General features: G+C 39.1%; 2 protein-coding genes across 6 annotated transcripts in view; one reads left to right on the forward strand and one right to left on the reverse strand.

Annotated features, from left to right (window-relative positions):
- The window catches only part of knstrn (kinetochore localized astrin (SPAG5) binding protein), a 47,777-nt gene that overhangs the window by 10,905 nt on the left and 14,423 nt on the right, over positions 1–22,449 (forward strand). Inside the window, exon 1 of one of the 3 annotated variants that reach the window (XM_051960934.1) lies at positions 22,357–22,439. The exons of the other annotated variants lie outside the window; for them this stretch is intronic. The gene's annotated coding sequence lies outside the window, so the exon portion shown is untranslated. Of the gene's footprint in view, positions 1–22,356; positions 22,440–22,449 lie in introns of those variants that run through there. 3 annotated transcript variants of the gene reach the window in all.
- On the reverse strand, positions 1,505–22,210 carry knl1 (kinetochore scaffold 1). 3 transcript variants are annotated; one of them, XM_051960893.1, is made up of 30 exons: positions 21,951–22,107; positions 21,152–21,186; positions 21,006–21,042; positions 20,842–20,901; positions 20,616–20,698; positions 20,477–20,532; positions 20,372–20,393; positions 20,226–20,269; positions 20,048–20,100; positions 18,930–19,896; positions 18,287–18,339; positions 16,882–17,563; positions 16,506–16,558; positions 14,128–16,239; positions 13,522–13,615; positions 13,355–13,413; positions 13,168–13,266; positions 12,964–13,079; positions 12,589–12,679; positions 12,175–12,291; positions 12,003–12,090; positions 11,773–11,835; positions 11,643–11,682; positions 11,398–11,502; positions 11,202–11,302; positions 9,461–9,526; positions 9,092–9,201; positions 8,470–8,591; positions 7,252–7,377; positions 1,505–1,752 (listed from the first exon to the last, which is right to left on the reverse strand). In XM_051960893.1, exons 2-30 carry the CDS (start codon positions 21,178–21,180, stop codon positions 1,656–1,658), a joined length of 5,745 nt encoding a protein of 1,914 aa, XP_051816853.1. In that variant the 5' UTR covers positions 21,181–21,186; positions 21,951–22,107; the 3' UTR covers positions 1,505–1,655. The 3 variants fall into 3 exon arrangements, with proteins under 3 accessions (XP_051816853.1, XP_022068079.1, XP_051816854.1); XM_022212387.2 differs by having other exon boundaries at positions 16,882–17,566; positions 21,951–22,106; XM_051960894.1 differs by lacking the exons at positions 1,505–1,752; positions 7,252–7,377; positions 8,470–8,591; ... (15 more) ...; positions 16,882–17,563; positions 18,287–18,339 and having other exon boundaries at positions 18,663–19,896; positions 21,951–22,210.

The raw sequence follows: 22,449 nt of genomic DNA on the forward strand, positions 1-22,449 counted from the left end.
GGCTTACCTGGGCCATAAAACACCGTCAATGGACAACTGGAGACTGGAAGAAGGTATTATGGACTGATGAATCAAAATTTGAAATTTTTGGTTCCTCAAGCAAGATTTTTGTAGACTGTCAAGTAGGAGAAAGGATGGTTCCACAGTGTGTGATGTCAACTGTCAAACATGGAGGAAGCATCATGGTCAAGGGTTGTTTTGCTGGATCCAGGGTCAGCGACTTGTACAGAGATGTACCCTGAACCAAAATGGCTACCACAGCATTCTGCAGCCCCATGCTGCAACCTCTGGTATGTTCCAAGGTGGTCAGGGGTTCATCCTACAGCAAGATAATGACCTAAAACATAAGTCCAAGCTATGCCAAAGCTACCTTAGGAAAAAAGAACACAAGCTTGAAAATGACTGGCCAGCAGTCTTCAGACTTAAACCCCATGGAGCTATATGAGATGAACTGGCAGAAGAGTGAAAGCAAAGCAACCTACAAGTGCCACACATTTATGGGAACTTCTGCAACAGAGTTGGGAAGAACTTTCTCAAGGATATTTGATTTCCATTGTGGAAAGAATGCCACGAGTGTGTTCACATGTTATATCTGCCAAAGGTGGCTACTTTGAGTCAAAAGTTTAGAATACATTTTAGGTTTGAAACTGTTTTTTTTTATTCGCTTATTTGTTCTATACTTTCATTACAGAGCACAATGAGACATTAACAAGCATAATTTCCAATAAAAACTGGAAAAATTGGGGTGTTCTAAAACTAGTGTTGACAGGTAGCTTTATAAAAGCTTATCAAACTGGAAATCAAGCTAATGCTGAGGACCCATTCTCAATGCTGCCACATCTGTTATGCAGTTTTCTAATATTGCTAAATCCCCAAAGAAAATAAATTTTGCAAAAAAAAAAAAGGCTAATGTAGCATAGAAAGACTCAGAGTTCTTTAAATAGAAAACACCACCACATAATTTACAGTTCCTGCTCTTTAATAATAAAAAACCTAAAATGCTGCTTAACAAGGGACTGAAGGATTAAAAGAGGTTATATATTTACGGTTAGACTAAAGTACAGGATATTTAGTTTAACACTGCACAAAGCTGCAATAACCCGAGTCAGTCCACCATCTGGAAACTGCACCAGACTAAAGAAAACATTACTGTACTGTTTAATGTGTGAACTGGCCATCATAATCACTAAGAAGATGTAAATTAGCCCTTTAATTGTTGAACAAAAAGTATTCGACTCAACTGTACAACAAATAATCAGAAAATAATTTTTGGTTTATATTTAAAAATATTGACTTCTAGAAGCTTCACTGATGTAGACAAGTTGAAATTGATCTGATTTGATGCATTTCACGGTTAGAAAGTTAATGTCACTTATATTGGTACATTGAAGAATTTTTAACAAAATTCAATACCAGTTTTTCACACTGCTGTATGAGTATTGAGTACACAAACTACAATAAGCAACCATTATGTATTTCAACTTGCGAAAAAAAAAGACTAGAAAATGGCACACTGTACTTTATTTTCCTTTTTTGTTTTTTTAAAAAAAAAGCAAAAAACCCCAAAAACAAACAAATTTTTAACATGAATCGTGTACAACAGAGTATAATTACAAACACCTTGAATCAAAATGCGATAGACGTTATTTCTGGTCTCAACAGAGCAGAGTGGTGTGAATCTTTTTGACAATCTTCGTCAAGAGGTTCCGAGCTGGAATGAACCATGCCACAATATCTTCAATCTGCTGGATCCTGCAATTACAGACAAACGTCAATTATACTTCTGTTTTTTGGATATGTCCTCCCCTGAAAGAAATTGTACAGTATCCTAATGTGCAGTCATAACACATTGCTTTAAGAAACACTTGCTGCATTACCTAGCCGCGCTACAACCAGTTCTTAAAACACAAGGATCTAGGAACGCTCGACACGGAGTGAGGCGGGCTAAAAGGTTGTCTTTCAAATCACTCTGCAGTTAATCAATTAGTTTCTCCTCGATTTCCTGCTGCCGGATTTTCCATCTCAGCCTTTGTTTCCTCCTCCTCCTTCCTTTGCTTCTCGTCCAGGGACAACCAGTCAGCGCAACGAATAGGCTGACGTAGTTCCTAGAGCGCCGGATTGTCCAAATACATCTTTCTTCTCAATGAAACACTTCAGTGCCGTCCTTTGTTTATCTTTCAAGTTGAATTTTAGCTTCAAATCTTTAAGGGCTGTGGCCAAAGCTGAGTCGAAAGACAGCTGTTTATTGTGCGCCGGTTGTTTCTGTCAGAATCGTCACGCCTCTGCCGTCACTTAGTTACGCCCGCCTTCTGACTGTACACTTCATGGTGATTTGTCCGGCCAGTTTTAGGAGCATCCAACCTCGAGCCTTATGGAGGGTAACTAGACCCACCCTGGCAGAGAATTAAATTTGTTGCCGTGGGTTGTCTAGCGCGGCTAGGCTATTGCTGCATTGCTTTTCACCTGAATGACCCAAGAGTCTTCTTCTTTTCATTTTGGCTTTTCCCTTCAGGGGTCGCCACAGCAAATCAATTGCCTCCATCTAACCCTTTCTGCTGCATCATCTTCTCTCACACCAACTACCTTCATGTCCTCATCCATGAACCTCCTCTTTGGTCGTCCTCTAGGCCTCCTGCCTGGCAGTGGGAAACTCAGCATCCTTCTACCAATATATTCACTCTCTCTCCTCTGGACATGTCCAAACCATCTCAGTCTGGCCTCTCTGACTTTATCTCCAAAGCCTCTAACATGTGCTGTCCCTCTGATGTACTCATTCCTGGTCCTATCCATCCTGGTCACTCCCATCTTCAGTTCTGCTACCTCCAGCTCTGCCTCCTGTCTTTTCCTCAGGGACACTGTCTCCAGACCAAACAACATGGCTGGTCTCACCACAGTTTTGTAAACCTTTCCTTTCATTTTACCTGAAACTCTTCTATCACACATCACACCTGACACTTTTCTCCAGCCGTTCCAGCCTGCCTGTAAACGCTTCTTCACCTATTTTCCACACTCTCCATTGTTCTGTACTGTTGACCTTAAGTACTTAAAATCATCCACCTTCTTGATCTCTTCTCCCTGTAACCTCACTCTTCCATTTGGGTCCCTCTCATTCACACACAGACACTCCGTCTTGCTGCGGCTAACCTTCATTCCTCTTCATGCCTCTAGCTTCTCCTCCACCTGTTCCCTGCTCTCACTACAGATCACAATGTCATCTGCAAACATCATAGTCCATGGAGACTCCTGCCTAACCTCATCTGTCATCCTGTCCATCACCATAGCAAACAAGAAGGGGCTCAGAGCTGATCCCTGATGTAGTCCCACCTCCACCTTGAACTCCTCTGTTACACCTTACCACTGTCTTACAGTCCTCATACATGTCCTGCACCACTCTAACATACTTCTCTGTCACTCCAGACTTCCTCATACAAAACCACAGTTCCTCTCTGGGCACCCTGTCATAAGCTTTCTCCAGATCTACAAAGACACAATGCAGCTCCTTCTGACCTTCTCTGTACTTCTCTATCAACATCCTAAAAGCAAATATTGCATCTGTTGTACTCTTTCTTGGCATGAAACCATACTGCTGCTCACAGATGTTCACCTCTGCCCTTAGTCTAGCTTCAACTACTCTTTCCCATAGCTTCTTCGTGTGGCTCATCAGCTTTATTCCTCTGTAGTTGCCACAACTCTGCACATCTCCCTTGTTTTTAAAGATGGGCACCAGCACACTTCTCCTCCACTCCTCGGGCATCTTCTCACTATCAAAGATCCTGTTGAACAACCCAGTCAAAAACTCGACTGCTACCTCTCCGAGACACTTCCATACCTCCACAGGTATATCATCAGGACCAAGTGCCTTTCCACTCTTCATCCTCTTCAATGCCCTCCTCACTTCATCCTTACTAATCTTTGCTACTTCCTGGTCCACAACAGTCACCTCTTCTACTCTTCGTTCTCTCTTATTTTCCTCATTCATCAACTTTTCAAAGTACTCTTTCCATCTTCCCATCACACTTTTGGCACCTGTCAACACACTTCCATCCTTATCCTTTATCACCCTAACCTGCTGCACGTCCTTCCCATCTCTGTCTCTCTGCCTTGCCAACCTGTACAGGTCAGTCTCTCCCTCCTTACTGTCCAACCTAGCATACAAGTCATCGTAAGCCCCTTGTTTGACCTTTGCCACCTCTACTTTCACCTTACGCTGCATCTCCCTGTACTCCTGTCTACTCTCTTCAGTCCTCAGTGTCCCACCTCTTCTTAGCTAACCTCTTTCTCTGGATCCACTCCTGTACCTCCTCATTCCACCACCAAGTCTCCTTATCTCCTTTCCTTCCAGATGACACACCAAGTACTCTCCGACCCGTCTCCCTGATCACATTTGCTGTAGTTGTCCAGTAATCTGGAAGCACCTCCGGACCATCCAAAGCCTGCCTCAACTCTTTCCTGAAAGTCATACAACACTCTTCCTTTTTCAGCTTCCACCATTTGGTCCTCTGCTCTGCCTTTGCCCTCTTCATCTTCTTCACCACCAGGGTCATCCTATACACCACCATCCTATGCTGTTTGGCTACACTCTCATTTACCACTACTTTGCAGTCACTGATCTCCTTCAGATTACACCGTCTACACAAGATGTAGTCTACCTGTGTGCTCCTATCTCCACTCTTATAGATCACCCTATGTCCCTGCCTCTTCTGGAAGAAAGTACACACGTGGACAAAATTGTTGGTACCCCTCAGTTAAAGAAGGAAAACCCCACAATTCTCACTGAAATCACTTGAAACTCACAAAAGTAACAATAAATAAAAATTTATTGAGAATTAAATAATCAAAATCAGCCATCACTTTTGAATTGTTGATTAACATAATTATTTAAAAAAACAAACTAATGAAATAGGGCTGGACAAAAATGATGGTACCCATAACTTAATATTTTGTTGCACAACCTTTTGAGGCAATCACTGCAATTAAACGATTTCTGTATTTGTCAATGAGCGTTCTGCAGCTGTCAACAGGTATTTTGGCCCACTCCTCATGAGCAAACAGCTCCAGTTGTCTCAGGTTTGATGGGTGTCTTCTCCAAATGGCATGTTTCAGCTCCTTCCACATATGTTCAATGGGATTCAGATCTGGGCTCATAGAAGGCCACTTTAGAATAGTCCAACGCTTTTCTCTCAGCCATTCTTGGGTGTTTTTGGCTGTGTGTTTTGGATCGTTGTCCGGTTGGAAGACCCATGACCTGCGACTGAGACCAAGCTTTCTGACACTAGGCAGCACATTTCTCTCCAGAATGCCTTGATAGTCTTCAGATTTCATCGTACCTTGCACACTTTCAAGACACCCTGTGCCAGATGCAGCAAAGCAGCCCCAAAACATTACTGAGCCTCCTCCATGTTTCACCGTCGGGACAGTGTTCTTTTCTTCGTATGCTTGGTTTTTGAGTCTATGAACATAGAGTTGATGTGCCTTACCAAAAAGCTCCAGTTTGGTCTCATCTGTCCAAAGGACATTCTCCCAGAAGCTTTGTGGCTTGTCAACATGCATTTTTGCAAATTCCAGTCTCGCTTTTTTATGAGTTTTTTTCAGCAGTGGTGTCCTCCTTGGTCGTCTCCCATGAAGTCCACTTTGGCTCAAACAACGACGAATGGTGCGATCTGACACTGATGTACCTTGGCCTTGGAGTTCACCTTTAATTTCTTTGGAGGTTGCTCTGGGCTCTTTGGATACAATTCCAACGATCCGTCTCTTCAATTTGTCATCAATTTTCCTCTTGCGGCCACGTCCAGGGAGGTTGGCTACTGTCCCGTGGGTCTTGAACTTCTGAATAATATGAGCCACTGTTGTCACAGGAACTTCAAGCTGTTTAGAGATGGTCTTATAGCCTTTACCTTTAAGATGTTTGTCTATATTTTTTTTTTCGGATGTCCTGGGACAATTCTCTCCTTCGCTTTCTGTTGTCCATGTTCACCTTTTCACCAAACAGCAGGGTGACTACTTGTCTCCCTTTAAATAGGCAGACTGACTGATTATGAGTTTGGAAACACCTGTGATGTCAATTAAATGACACACCTGAGTTAATCATGTCACTCTGGTCAAATAGTTTTCAATCTTTTATAGAGGTACCATCATTTTTGTCCAGGCCTGTTTCATTAGCTTGTTTTTTTAAATAATTATGTTAATCAACAATTCAAAAGTAATGGCTGTTTTTGATTATTTAATTTTCAATAAATTTTTATTTATTGTTACGTTTGTGAGTTTCAAGTGATTTCAGTGAGAATTGTGGGTTTTTCCTTCTTTAACTGAGGGGTACCAACAATTTTGTCCACGTGTGTATTCACTACAGCCATTTCCATCCTTTTTGCAAAGTCAACCACCATCGTTCCTCTCCTGGATACCAAACCTGCCCATGACCTCCTCATCATCTCTGTTTCCTGCACCAACATGTCCATTGAAGTTTGCACCAATGACAACTCTCTCACTTATAGGGATGCTCTGCATCACTTCATCAAAGTCCAACCAGAATTTCTGCTTCTCCTCCAGCTCACATCCTACCTGTGGAGCATACCCACTAACAACATTGAACATCACACCTTTGATTTCTAGCTTCAGGCTCATCACTCGATCTGACACTCTTTTTACCTCCAGGACATTCCTAACAAACTCCTCCTTCAAGATAACTACTCCATTTCTCTTCCTATCTACACCATGATAGAACAACTTGAACCCTGCTCCTAAACTTCTAGTTTTACTACCTTTCCACCTGGTCTCCTGGACACACAGTATGTCCACCTTCCTCCTCTGCATCATGTCAACCAGCTCTCTATCTTTTCCTGCCATAGTTCCAACATTCAAAGTCCCTACTCTCAGTCCTGGACTCTTGGTGTTCCTCTTCTCTCTCTTCCTATGAACACACCTTCCTCCTCTCCTTCTTCGACCAACAGTCGTCCATTTTCCACCGGCACCCTGTAGGTCGACAGCACCGATGGCGGTCGTTGTAAACCCGGGCCTCGACCGATCCGGTATGGAAGTCATACATTTGATTCGTATGATTGATTTGGCCAAAGTTTTACGTCGGATGCCCTTCCTGACACAACCCTCTGTATTTATCCGGGCTTGGGACCGGCACAATAAGACACTGGCTTGTGTCCCCTTGCGGCTACACTGAATGACCCAAGAGTACAAGTTCAAAAATTATTCTAATTCAAAACTCCTAAATCTATTGATTCACATTTGATCTCTACTCACGTTACACTTCCAGTCATATTTTTGAAGCTCTCTACTTGGAGGACATAGAGGTAGTTGGTCAAACTGACGGCAAAGACCACCTCAAACTTGGACAACTTCTTGAGACTGCTGAAGACAATGTGCACTCTGAAAGAAGAAAACAGGGTATTGCTAACATAGCTTTGTTTTTGATTAAATGTCAACTTTCTTCAACTTTTAAGTCCCAACAGGCAACTTCAGTAATACAACAGAGGTGGATCTGACTGGAGAACTCGAGGACATTATACATGTTGATACAGTAACAGCTGGTCGCACAAGGCAACCCCACCCTAAAATATACTCCATTTTATTACTGTTTTACTCTAAATGGGACCATAACTTACAAAATTATATCATGTTGTATTTAAAAAGTGTTGAAACTAGCAGCTGAGACCATAAATTCAATTGGAAAATGCTTACTGAAATAATAGCTCAAGTGTGAAGTAGACATTTAGCCATGAAATTTTATACAATTTTTTTGCCATCACAGGACTCACCCCTTGCTGGCAGTTAAAAAGAAGGCAGGTTTAAGACACTTTCACTGTGGCTTCACTTCGGTCCTAAAGGTTACGTCCATCTTTTATGTATAGTCAGACTGTGGTTCAGAACCCTCTCAAGTCATGGACCTCTCTTCATTGAGTAAATGTCGGTTCACATTCAAGGTTTACTCTTGTTTTACCTCTCTTTTAATTACTGTCATCTTCACCTTCTTTGCTTCCTCAGACAACATTAGTAGTTTCCACTGTTCTGTTGCTTCTGCCACCAGTCCTCTCAGTGGCAGAGAGAACTAGTAGACTAAGCTTACAGGGAACCAGTTTAACTGCAGATTCCAAAACCATGACATTGTTTAATGTACATTTACTTCATAATGGTAAGTTAAAGCAGAAATATTGTAAACTGTTATTTTAAATGACTTAGGGCTGAGCAGGTATCTTTCTTGATGTGATTCTGAGTAAATGTTTGAGACAAAATGTTCCATAGCTGCTGCTGGAATAGGATTACATTACAATATATTCAAGCTCCACTGTCAATTCCAAGGCTGTTTGAATGGTTTTAAGACTGACAACCCCACAAATTCAACATTATCACAGCGGAAGTGATAAGCATGTGCAGTGTATTACAGTTTTGGATTGATATGTACATGATTATTTGATTGAAGGAGAGAAGCATTAGTTATGTTCTGTGTAGGAGATGTCTTACCGAGTGTCCACGCAGCTGATGTCTAGTACATCGAGCTGAAGGCCTCCCCACATTTTCAGCAGACGCAATTCCTCACCCAGCAGACGACAGTGACTCACCACCAAGCTAATGTCATGGAGCAGCTGAACACAGCAGACAAAATAATTTAGTGCAAGTTATTCCAAAAGAATTTGAACTATGATTTGATAACTACGATCAGCTGTTTGTAATGTCTGACACAACAGATTTGCAACTATTTAAATTATCATGATGTCTGGTGACGTAATGGCTTGTGTTTTAGTAATGCTGTAAAATAATAAACAAAAAGCTAAAACTTTTCTCTCTGTGTTTAAGTACAATCACTGTGTACTGGGCTGTGAGTGCTTCCAACACGTGATTTGCAGCTCTTTGCTGCACTGAAACATATCTTGTGTGAGGGAGCACTGGAGCTGCCACTGCTGTGATGTGCTGTGCTTATGTGTGACACTGTTTAACTTTATCTATTTCCAACATGGTGAGCACATAGCTTCGGCGATTAGTCTGCTTCCTTAAAAACAACTTTAAGTACAACATGCGGATGCAACATGCGGATGCAAATGTGCTCATCTCTAAATCAACAAAACAACTCTCCATTCACACCAACCTTTGGAACACGACTGCTTGTTGGGTATTTCTCCACCCAGGCAGATTCTCCCTCAGTGTACTGGGAGAGCAGTTTGTGAACAATGCGGGCATGGAACTGCGATTTCTCATCTGGTTAGAAAACAACAAGTGGAAAATTGTTTTCACACCAACAAAAATGCTCAATATACTCAAAGTACTAAAGAATAGTAAATGTACCCAAAGTGTAAAGAATCATGATTTCTGATCCACTTCCAAAGATTGAAGTTTTAACATGATGTATTCAAGTAGATGACAAGAACTGAGATTTGAACCCAAACAAATGCAACAGATTTAGATAAACCATTACAAATGATAACTCTTGACTGATGAATCTTATTTATTTTCTCACCATCAAGTTCAAATTTGAAAGCGATGTGGGTGATTTTCCGCTCAGACCCGTACTCAGCATCAGTTCCTTCAAAATCAGAAAATATAGTAAAAGATATTAGTGCTACTTAACCCAAATTTACCCTAATACCCCGATTTTAAAATATTGCTAAAGTTTCGGAAGGGCGCAATACTACTGACCAAAATACAAGACTAGACGATGGTAACTGAGGTCTGGTTGAAAGTGCCAACTAGCCAGTTTTTAGCCTTTAGAGAGTGACATTTTGTTTTATTTGCCTCCAAGCAAAAACTATTATGGAAACAGTATTGATGCGGAGTTTATTATGTACCATACATACATACTTGTATTTCTCTGAAATGTAAATGTGTTAAATGGAGGTGGTGTTAGTTCATTAGGAGTTATATATATTAAATTTCAAACCTAATGTTTGACAAGAACATTTCTCATTTACCACATTCATATTTCAGAGAAATGTTGGGAATATACTGACCAGGTACAGAATTAGAAATGACGTTGAAGTCCCAAGGAGGAAATCATCCTTTCGTAAGACAGGCTTAACTATAGGAGTCTCCTAGTTCTCGAACATAGTCATTAAAAATACAATAAAGTGATTCGTACTAAATTTAGCATGCAATCTAAAAACCAGTCTGCCATCAGACCTGCCATGATACATAGTCGTTGCATACTTCTCTTGCCTGCTCTCACTTGTGTTTTGTCTGTTTCAGATTGTGTCCAATTTGGCTTTATGTTTGCTATCTGTAAGGTCATTTTAGAATATTATGCTTTAGCTACCTGTGCTGTCTGGTGTTCACTAGTGTGTTAAACAACTTATTTGAGCGAGCCAGCCAGCAGCAGATGGGTCGCCCTATACGAGCCGGGTTCTGCTCAAGGTTTTTTTCCCATTAAAAGGGTGATTTTTCTTGCCAACGTCGCCTTAGGACTTGCTCTGGGGGTTCAGGCATACGGGCTGTGTAAAGCGTCTTGAGACTATTTGAATTGTAATTGGCACCATACAAATGAAATTGAATTGAATTAAATTTAAATTTGCATTGCTTGTTATACGATACTTTCCATTTTGCTGGCTTATTACTTTGAAGCTTTTTACCAGTTTGTGTTTGCCTTAAACTTTACTGGCTCTACAGTGCTGTTGTTTAATTGTTGATTGAACACTATTAAGACCAAAACTGCAGGTTTGAAAGGTATGTTGTCGGGAAAAAAGGGGGGGCAAAATTCTAGATTAGACCGAAAACTAATATATATATATATATATATATATATATATATATATATAAAATCAAATCTAAAAATTCAGGTAGTATTGAAGCTGTGTTTACACAGAGCTGAGAGGAGACAAGTATAAAAACAAATTAGAGAGCCTGAGATGGAGAAAAAAAAAAGAATTAAATGCAAGGTGTCACAACAGGCTGTTACAAGTTGTCAGCATTTAATGAGTCCCCTCTACTTCTAGCCATGGTTTTTTCCATAGAGGTGCAGGACTTTATGTCGCAGTGAAAAACAAGCCCACAGTGAGTAAAAATGTAATGAGGGCAAAAAAATGCTCAGAAACTTCTTGAGGTTCAGAACGTTAAAGGCTAGTTTAACATCTGCCCAGGGGACAACAGTTGAAAATCTGGTTGAGAATGGCATAATTACAGTGACAGTGACAGTCCATTACAATAAAATCCTTTTACAGTCACCTATTCACTTCATACTGTTTGAGATAATGTGGAAACAGCCTTACCATTGGGCTTTTCGTATGCCAAATGTAGATACACGGTCTCATTGAGAAAAGTGTAGATGGTGCTGTTGTCCCTCCTCCCTTTGAACCTCCATTCATTTACCCTGAAGCAAAGAATATACAAAAAGCTTTCAGTTTCATATCGTTGCGCAATTATTTGGCCCGAAGATGCAAAACCCCACAGAAAATAGGGACTGACATATTTAGTACATCAATGTGACTCTCCAGGTTCCTCGTCTCAGCTTTCAGTCTGCCAAGTTTACTTGAATTCTGCTTCTTCTCCATCTCCAGTTCAGATATTTGTCTGTGTTAGGAGAAAAAGAAAACTTTAAACAAAAAGAGACATTTATGCATTTATAAAAGTTTAACATAGTACCTATAGTAGCTACAGGCTCCTATCAAACTCTCTATGAACAAAAGAAAAAGTAAATAATCTTAACGCACCTGTCATTATCAGCCAAAGTCTCAGTGACTTTCTTCATCTCTGTTAAAGAACAAACAAAGCACACAGACCATTTCACATGAAGCAAAAATACAAAAACAACTGAAATAATCAAGCAGACCCACAAGTTACCTTTCTGTAGTGAATTCAGGCTTGGTTTATCTTCAAAGCCGTTTTCCTCAACTGCAGCAAGTTCTAAAGGAAACAAAAACAGTTGAGGCTGTAGCAGCACATCCAACACCATCTTGTCCCTTTCTCGGACTTATTGTAGTGTCGCTTTCACTCTCAATCATTTATGTCAATTCGACAAAATGCACAAAGTCGATGTATCACAAATTGGCATTTGTCCACTATGGCTATACCCGTTTCCAATTCACGAATGCAGTCATCCAAGCTTTGTATCATCTTGTCTGCTTGCTCAATTGCTTCTCTCAATTTCTGCTGCTCCTCCTGGGAAGATAAAAATGGTAATTATATTTCATCTTTAAAACTTTTTCCAATCTTGTAGCTCAGTATTTCTGTCAAGGTTCTTACCAAATTAGCCTGCACTAGATTTGAGTACAGGACCTCCTTCATTTCATGTGACTGAACTTTGCTCGTTTTCCTGAAGAAGTTATTTCTCTCCTTTAGTTTAGCACCAAATGACTTGAGCTGTTGAACAATGCAGCGTGGGTTAGGAATGAGAGTATATTCAAAGTTTGTTGTCATTCATATTAGATACACATCGAAAATGACACTAGCTAAAGGAAAAAAAACAAAACACATTTTTCAAAAAGTGACAAATACTGAATAATGCAAATTGTTACTTGTGGGACTGCAATAGGAGACATATGCACTTTGTTTTTTTGCAGAGTTCACACCACCCATAAGATGCCATAAAAATGCCACATGTAAAAAACAGGAAAACAAACAGCAGCATGAGAAGGGTCTTGAATTATCCTTTAATACCTGATTTTCTGAAGAATGTTTCATCTCTTCCCACAAAGGTCTATTAACAGTCTTAAGAGGCTTGTCGAGATCCCACATACGGACCTTCAATCTGGAAAGTGGACAAAACAAACATGTGTGCAAGTTTCAATAATAATATTGAAGTTTCAACAGGCAAGTTTACCTTACTAGAAAAGTGTGTGTATGCTACTTCAAGTTCTATTTTGTTAATTCTGAGTTTTAAAGGGATATTTAGAATTAAAGGTGCTTATACCGCCAGAAAGTCAAACTATTCTCATGTAAACAAAACCAAAAATTAAGACAGTTAAATGTGCTAAATGTATCGTTTTAGTCTTATTAATCCTACATATGTTAAATAACATGAATTGTATTTACCTTTCCACCTCTTCTGTGAGAGTCAGGACGTCTGCCTCATAGACCACCTGTTTTGGACGACTGATATGCCTGTCCTTCAATAAATCCATCGATGTTGCATCTGTGTCTGACAAAAGCTGCAACACCAAATGAAATGTCACAAACGTACAGCTGGCCAATGTTTTTTATATATGTATTATTCAACATAAGTGAAGATTAACCTACTCTGTCCGGAAGCACACTTTGTCGAGGATTATGGATGACAAAGTCTATATTGAAGAGTTTGAAGAAATCTAACACTGTAATGCTGCCATCTTCAAGTTTCTGTAATGAAAACATTGAATGCACTTAATAATGAGCTTGGGAAACAATATTTTTGAGATTTTTAAAAGCATAACTAAAAACAACAAACCTTCTGTGCATCACTGGTATAGTCTTCAAGCTGGGATTCAAACAGGCTGTGCTTAATAGCTGAAAAAGTAAATCAAACAGAAAAGAAGCACAATACTTTCAGTAAACATAAAGTTCAAGAAAGAAAAATATTAATTATCTCACCAATTTGAAACCATAAGAACTTACTCGACTCAGATGCAGCCTCACATCTGATGCTGGCTGTGTGACTATTGTTGCAGTAATTCATGGTCTCACACTCTACACCACCAGACTGCAATGCCTGGGAAGAAATAAAACAAACAAAACAATAGAAGATAATTTTTTAAAAACTGCACAAACAAAACTGTAAAAAGAGAAAATTCCCAAATAAAAGCCGCATTATATAACCTTCCACTACTTTCATTTACAAAATAAGTATGTTACAGTACCATCCGTGAAACTACTAATTAACATGAAATTTAAAAACTACTGTAATAAAATTGTTTGGGGCATTGAGGGACCTTTAAATATTAAACTAAAACTTTGCCACAGCTGAAAAATGGATGGTATTATAGTTGGAGAAATGTACATTGCTCTGACTTAATAATACAAGTACACATGGAAGAGGTTTTGTGTTGGCATATGCATTCTTATACTGATAACACAAAGCCATTTTGAATTTTAAGAATCATCTCCGGTATAAATCTGACTTTCTTGTAAGATCAGGTATAATAAGCTAAAAAAAGACATATGCAATTTTAATATTTACAGAACTCCACATCTTCCTTCATTCAGCAGTCAGATCTGACCTACCATTTCAGTAGTCTCTGGAGAAGCCTTCATTCTCTTCTCATCCTCCATATTATTTTCACCTTCAGGCAAAGGTCTCTTTTGTCCATGGCTGGTACTAATAATGTCTTCCTCAAACACATCTTCCTCTAAAGGCTCAATCGCGTTGAACTCACGAGAAGGACTTGCTATTTCAGAGATATTCTCAGGACTCCTGGTATTCAGCGTTTCTGACACATCTTCATAACTACCCAGCTCTTCATCGAAGATGTCACTCACATCATTGTCAAAGTTGCTCAGCTTATGGGCAACATTGCTATAAATTGTCACTATATGTTCCCCAGCAGAACTTCCCTTCTTTGCCTCATCAGGTTTGCTTCTTTGCGGGAGTTTCGGCTTGAACCCTCCCACTGAGAGTCTTGACATAAGTTTAGTCTTCAAACTGAAAGGAGTTGTAGTAGCACTTACAGAAGGTTGCTCTTCTTGTGTAAAACTCTGAACTTTATCTTCAGTGTTTACCAAACCCATTTTGAGTGCTGGCTCCGTCTTCAATTCTGGTAGGGGGATAGTTTTATCTCTTGAGTTTTTGTCCAGGTTGGTGTCCAGCTGTGGGAAAGGTGCTATACAGCTATCAATGGCAACAGCATCAGGGCCTGCATTTATCAGGCGGCTTAAACGCCTTACTCTTGACTGCAGATCGGCTAAACTCTTTCGTCTCGACGTTTGATAACACAATGCATCATCATCTTGGTCAGCAGCACTGGGTGGACTTTCCATCTTCTTTGCTACAAGACAAGTTGCACTTCTTGGTTCAGGTTCTTTATTGGTCTCCGTTTCATTTAAGTATGGAGAATGTGTTAGTTTTGTGATTTCCACATCATCAGGGTTGGATGATCCCTCTTTGCTTGGTGGTAAAGTCACCTCAATTTTTTTCAGGAGTTCAGAACTGTGGTTTTGTCTTGAAGAAGGAAACTGAGGGGGCTCATCTGTGCATGTTTGTTGCAAAATGTAGCCTGTTGGAGCTTCAGTCATATCTATACTTGCTTTGACATCTGGACAGCCCGTCATATTTTTATTTACTGGTTTCTCTGTGAAAGCTGAAACCAAAACTGGTGCTTCATTTTTATCATTCACGTCAGGCTCCTGTGTTTTAAGGTGGACCAGAAAGCCATTTGCATCAATAGTTTCTTGAGGAAATTGTGCATTAGTGTCCTCTTCTTCAGAACAAGCTGAGGGCCCACTCGTCTTTAACTGGGATTTTGTAAATTTTGGATCTGAAGCTTGTACTGATGATCTGTTTCTTTGCGGGCCAGAGGTCTCACTTTTTCTCTCATTTACAGCAGAAGGAAAATCCACGTTTTGGGGGGGAGGCAGAACATGTTGCGACAAAATGGACTCTGATGCCACATTACTGGTGACATTAACAGTGAGGCACTGGGTCAAATCCATGATGGCATCGTTTGTGGTGAATCTCACTGTTTTCTCTCCATTTGTCGGGAGGAAGTCCACATTTTCATGTTTTGGTTTAAAATCAGTGGCAATGTTCACAGTGTGACTTTGTGTTACATCCATACAGGCTTCATTAGTAGGAAACTTCACTGTCTTCTCTCCATTAGTAGGTAATATGGCTCCACTTTGGCGTGACAACCTATTGAGATCAGTGGCGATATTTACAGTGTGACTTTTTGTCACATCCATAGACACTTCATTTGCAGTAAACCTCACTGTTTCCTCTCCATTTTCAGGTAAGTCGACATTTTGGTAAGGTTGTAGGTTGAGATCAGTGGCGATATTTACAGTGTGACTTCGTGTCACGTCCACTGCTGCTTCATTTGCAGTGAACCTCACGGTTTTCTCTGCACTTGTAGGCAGAAAGTCCACATTGTGACTTGACTTTGGATGAAAATCAGTGGCAATGTTTACAGTGTGACTTTTTGTCACATCCATATTTGCATCAGTAGCAGTGAACCTCATTATTTTCTCTCCATTTGCAGGTAAGTCCATTTTTTGCTGTGAGATCATACTGAAGTCAGTGGCAATATTTACAGTGTGACTTTGTGTCACGTCCATACAGGCTTCATTTGCAGTAAACCTCACTGTGTTCTCTTTGCAGTCAAATTCCACATCACTCTCGACCTTAGGAAGACAGTATTACAGAAAAAATTAATCCCCTTCTTAAAAAATGTTTTAATTTACAATCTAATTTCATTAATGTTGAAATATTTTACCCCATCTATAAAAAGACCAAATAAAACAAAAGCCTAGTCAAAAACAGCAATATCATCAGCTACAAAGTATAAAACAAATAAGCAGTCATTTGATCCATTAACAAAATGCAAAAATTGGTGCAGCTATTTTTTCATTGGAAAAAAATACCAAAGTAAGTACATGTTCAAGCTCACCTGATGTATTTGCATCTCAGTCTTTAAAGAAGTCTTCAATGAGGCTACTATACCTAAAATGCAGATGGAAAAATGCAGGTCAAATTTGTACAAAACAGTTATCTCACAAAATTCTCCTATTGTTGCCTTTGCTGTTCATTGTCCATTTCTCATATTAGAAAAAACATTGTATAAAGCAACATCTTAGTTAGTTGTAGTTGTCCTCATATCATCCAAATATATATTTTTTTTTAACTTTTTGTCAAATTTAGTTTGTTTAGAGGTTTGTGTTCTCAGTTTCGTCATTGTCCCGAAAGTGTAATTTTAGATTTGTGACAAGTCTCATTCCAGAGTTTATAGTCTACAGTTAAGTCAACAATTGGGAAGATTTCCATACCTGTACTGTTAGATGGTCCAAGTGCCTCACTGTTCTGCTGAGTTGAAGTCGTCTTTGCCTTCTTCAGATTACCACTTTGGGGGGATGTGTCTTTGGTGGGAAAAAGACACTCAAGAGGATCATCTGTGCCTAGAATTCCTATAATTTGGCCTGTCTGAGTTTCTGTCATATCCATGAATGCATCACCTTCCAAAATGCATCCTACATGAGCTTCAGTCATATCCATGTTTAGGTCATCCGCAGGAAAGATTGTGCTTCCAGACAATGTCGCTGCAGTTGGCATCATTCTTGTCACCTTTACACTGAAGCTGGGGTCACTGAGTTTTGAGTACGGTGGCAGGACGCTATTAGATGCTGAATTCAAACCGTGCGCTGATGAAGACCTGCTTTTAGGTGGACCAAATGTCTCACCTTCTTGTTTCTTCAGAGGAAGACCTGAATTTGATACTAAATTACTGGCAATATCTACAGTGAGGCACTGGGTCATGTCCATAGTTGCGTCATTGGTAGCGAACCTCAAAGTTTTCTCACCACATGTGGGTAAAAAGTCAAAATTTTGGTGCGCCTGCAAGTTGAAATCAGTGGCAATGTGTACAGTGTGACTTTGTGTCACATCCATACAAGCTTCATCAGCAGTAAACCCCACTGTTTTCTCTCTGTAGTTGTCCTCAGTGTCAAGTTTCTGCTGTAGAAAGAAAAGGAAAAAAAAACACAATCACACATATTAATTAATTCAGTGTGTGTGTGTGTGTGTGTGTGTATGCACACACACAATTTCTTGTTTTCCATGAAAACTCACTTTTATTTGTGTTAACATAATTGCACAAGGGTTTTTTAATCATCAATTAGCCTTTCAAAGACCATTAGCTAACACAATGTACCATTAGAATATAAGAGTGATGGTGGCTGGAAAAGGCCCTCTGTACCCCATGTAGACATTCCATTAAAAATCAGCCATTTCCACCTAGAATAGTCATTTACCACATTAATCATGTCTAGACTGTATTTCTGATTAGTTTAATGTTATCATCATTGAAAAAACGCTTTTCTTTCAAAAATAAGGACATTTCTAAGTGCCCCCAAACTTTTGAACGGTAGTGTATATATAACCATTTCACCATAAAGAGACAGTGTTACAGTACAGACCAGGATCAAGGATATTTATTGTCATTGCACTTCTACAACAAAATTTTATTGGCACTTTTAAAACACAACAGTGTAACCAACCACAACAAACAGCTTTATAAAAACAACAACAAAAATAAGAACAACTATTCAGCTTTAAGATTTTAACTTTGTGATTTAGCATTATTCTGTGAGAATACATTAATGTACACTGAAGTACTTTTACATTGATATAAGCATATTATTGTACAAAATTGTTGTAAAGGAATATTTATCTCACCTGATGTCTTTGCGCTTTTGCCTTGAAAGATGGCTTCAATGAAGTTTTCATACCTAAATGTGAAGATATAGAATTACAGAAAAAGAAATCTGGCAAAAGAAATCTCATTTAAAATAAAAAATAAATAAAAATCAAGTGAGCTGTAACAATTAGTTACCTGATCAGTTTCCTGGCAGAACATATTCAGCAACTACTTAGACAATCAAGTTATTGGGTTGATCATTTTTTATGCAAAAACTTAAAATATTTCAAGCTTCTGAAATGTGAAGATGCAGTGTTTTTCTGTTTAAGAGTGAACTTAATATCTAAAGGTTTCAGACTGTTGACTGGACATCACAAAACATTTTAAGATGCAATCTTATATTAGGTTTTAGACATTTCGTAATTTTCCCCCATTTTTTGATATTTTATACACAATGCTCAGTTATATCATTAAATATTATTATAGACAATAGTCTGCCAATGAACATAAATAAAATCCTACATAATTAGTTGCAACCTTAAAAAAAATTGATAAACTTAATTTATCAATTTCTTAAGTAGTTCTTATTACTAATGTTTTGTCAGATTTCTGACATTCATTTTTATCACTCTTTTTGGTCCTCAGTTGACTTGAGTCATGATAATCTTGTGGTTTCCTTACCTTTATGGGTAGGTGATCCCAGTGCCTCACTGCTCAGCAGTACTGGAGTAATATCTGCCATCTTCAGGTGACCACAGTGGGGGTACATGTCTTGTGTGGGAAAAAGAAACTGAAAAGGGTCATCGCAACCAGTGGTGCCTGTAATGCATCCTGTTTGAACTTCTGTCATATCCATGTTCGCGTCATCTTCAGGAAAGATGGTGCTTAGCAACTGATATTCAACATCAGCCCTTGGTGTGTTAAGCTGGAACGGGGAGCTGTTTGTGTTGGTAGTTTCTGCTGAAGACGGTGCAGCAGTAGATGTCATTCTGGCACTCACACAATTACTACTGGGGCCACTTGGTTGAATGCAGCCTGTTTGAGCTTCAGTTATATCCATGCTAATGTCATCTTTTGGACACAGTGCACTTCCATAAGAGGACTCTCTGATTTTCCTGCTGTTATCTAGCGACTTTTCAAGCACAGCGTAAACACAAGTGGGAGCCTGATTTTCTTTATCCACATCAGTCCTTTGTGTTTTAATCTGGGCCAGGGAGCCGCTGGTTTCCTCTGAGGATGTTTCAACCGAAGGTGTCATTCTGGTGATCATGGCAATAGTACTGGGACCACTTGGTTTAGACAGACTTGAAAGGAAGTTTTCAAATCTAGGATCCAGACAAGGCATTGATGCAAGAGAGTTTCTCTTCTCTCCACTTACATCCATATTTCTGCGTGTAGATAGGAACCCATCGGTCATGTTAACAGTATGACTTAGAGTCATATCTGTCAATCCATCACCCACAATGAACATGCCATCTTTCTCTTTGACAGTAGGTAAGATGTCATAGTTTTGAAGGGAAATATCTCCAAGAATTTCTGCATCATTAGCAATGTTTATAGTGTGACTGTGGGTCATGTCCATGAATGCATCATCTGTAGAAAACATAATTGTTTTCTCCCCAAAGTCATCCACAGTGTCAAAGTTGACCTAGAAAAGTTAAATAACTTTGTGTGAATAAACAGAATGTGAAATTGTGATAATGTAATATGTTAGTTTAACAATTTGCAGGCTGTGACAGTGGTGAGAAACACAAAATTAGCAAATTATAAAGTAAAACAACAAAGAGGTCAATATTTACCTTATCCCTTTGTTGAGAAGTATGCAGTGGGGCCTTCAAAAGATTTTCCATACCTACATTTGGAGATCTGAATTTAGTAATAGTCATCTTAGACTATAAAAGATTACGTGAGTATCTGCTGTTTGAAGTAAGTACAAACACAAAACTAAACAAAATAAAACAAAAACAATATCCTCACCCAGGATTTGTTGGCTCCCATCTTCAGCGACAGCCACCTGAATCCTAACGTAGGAAAACAGAGTATCTATATTAAAACAGATTATTCAACTGGATTCACAAGACTGTAATCTGAATTGGCAGACCCTGAAGGGTCATATCACCTACCTGTTTTGTGTGGTGTCTGTTGCTGTGGAATAGCACAGCACAAACATTACAAAGTTGCTTAAAATGTTTTAATTGCATGTGTATACATATTACTTTGTTGCATACCTGCTGTTACTAACTCTTGTGAAGGAGTGTGGCCAGGGGAGGCATTTTTGGCATCCCTTTGAAGAGAAAACATTAATTAATTTGAAATATCAGCATCCAAGTGTAAAAATAAAGTCTGGGCTTCTTTTGAGCAACTCACTTGGAAAACAGGAGAACATCATTGGCAGGGGCAAAGCTGACTCTCCTTGAACTCCTCTTTTCCAATGGCTTGGCACATGCCACCTTAGTTAAAACAAAAACAATATAGATGGTAAGGTAAATAACCACAAATACAGTTAATATCACCCAGTTTTTTTAAATTATTTTTTGCTTAAAAGGATGAGTGTTGCCACAGCCTTGTTCAAATCAGAAAACAATTCTTTTACCACATTTTCCTGTTGCTCTTGGTCAGGGAATCTGGTTGATTTCCGTGGTGCTTTTAAAATCTAAAAAAATCCCAGTATGCAAACAACAGATCAGGTCAGTCATGGTCATTGTTCACAACAGGTTATAAAAGTACTGTGTCTGTGAAATCAGTTGTAACACTTACTGAGGAAATGCGTCTTTTGGAAAATCCACTGACGTCACTGTAACACATTTTAACACAATATGTAAAGAGGTAAATGTATGTTGCTTTGAAATTCAGACACAAAGCACAAATGACTGCTTTCTTTCAATATCAGAATTTCCACTCACACATTCTTGGGAGGATCCAGAGGCTCCATCTTCAACTGTAAGAATGTAAAAATAGCATTTTAAATAGCAGTTTATACAAATAATAGCTTTTGCAGTAACTGAATACTCAAGTCACTACATTCTCAGGTACATATTGGCAAATTTCAGTTGACTTCCATTGACATAACCATGATTGGCCATATTTACCAGGAGAAATACAAAAGCATTGTTTTTTTAGGATTGCAGGTAGATCAGATGTACAAGAGTAAAAAACAGATGTTGTGTAATATCAAAAGGGCGTCTTTGTAAAAGTTTGATATTTCTCGTAACCAAGTAATTTTGATCCAAAACATGTCGATATTTAGGATGATAATAGGCAATACTATAGTAATGATTCTCATGTTTCAGCTAAAAGTGTTCGCTGTGTCAAATATCCTTGTTAAGACTGTAATGAACATACTTTACAGATGGGACCACGTTAAATCTGTCTCTCTGCGTCGTAAAAAGATTATATGCTTTTAATGTCGGTTTAACTTTTGCATCAAGATCACTGCGTTAATCTCCTGCGAAACGTATTTTCAACTACGTTCAACGTTATGCATTTTCTTTTGTCAACAAACACAGCCTTTGCTAACGCAAAAATCCAATTCCGAACATCTTGCATTTCTCTCCATTTTAAGACATACAAATACATAATGTACAATGACCTAGTTAACTAGAATAGAAATATCAACTCTGGTGTACATATTTAGTTAGCGTTAGCTTGCTATTAACAAGTGAACAAGAAAACAATTAAACACAGAAATATAGCAGCCCATACCTTGTAATTGTCGTGAGCCGATCCCCACGCTTTGCAACGAAAAAAAACCCGTGTTTTCAGTTGTTTTCTAACTTAGGACAGTTTTCATGTCGCTTACTTTTTTTTTTAGCAGGATCGATGTATGAACCTACAGTGCGACGCTAACGTCAACGAGCCTTGATGCTAACGTCTTAGGTTTTGAATTTAGCCGCCTACACGCTTGCGCAGTAGAGTCCTGTGAAGAAATGTCTTGTCTTTTCTCAATTTTTTCGATTTCTTTGCTTATTTCGGTGACTGGAGTATGTCTAAGTCGGTGCAAATTTCTTCAATTTATTTAATGAAGAAACAAAAACACTCTGAGGGCCAGAAATACCAAAAAGTAGTGTAACGTACACAGGAAAAAACGTAGGCAAACAGGAAGTGACTGCAGAGGGCGGAACGGTTTTTGAAATTGTTGTGGCTCCATTTGTTTGACTGTTGGCAAATCTCATTTTCAACGTGCCCATAAAGGTAGGCATCA

This window comes from Acanthochromis polyacanthus, chromosome 16 (genome assembly GCF_021347895.1).
Source record: "Acanthochromis polyacanthus isolate Apoly-LR-REF ecotype Palm Island chromosome 16, KAUST_Apoly_ChrSc, whole genome shotgun sequence".
In the NCBI taxonomy this organism is placed as follows: domain Eukaryota; kingdom Metazoa; phylum Chordata; class Actinopteri; family Pomacentridae; genus Acanthochromis; species Acanthochromis polyacanthus.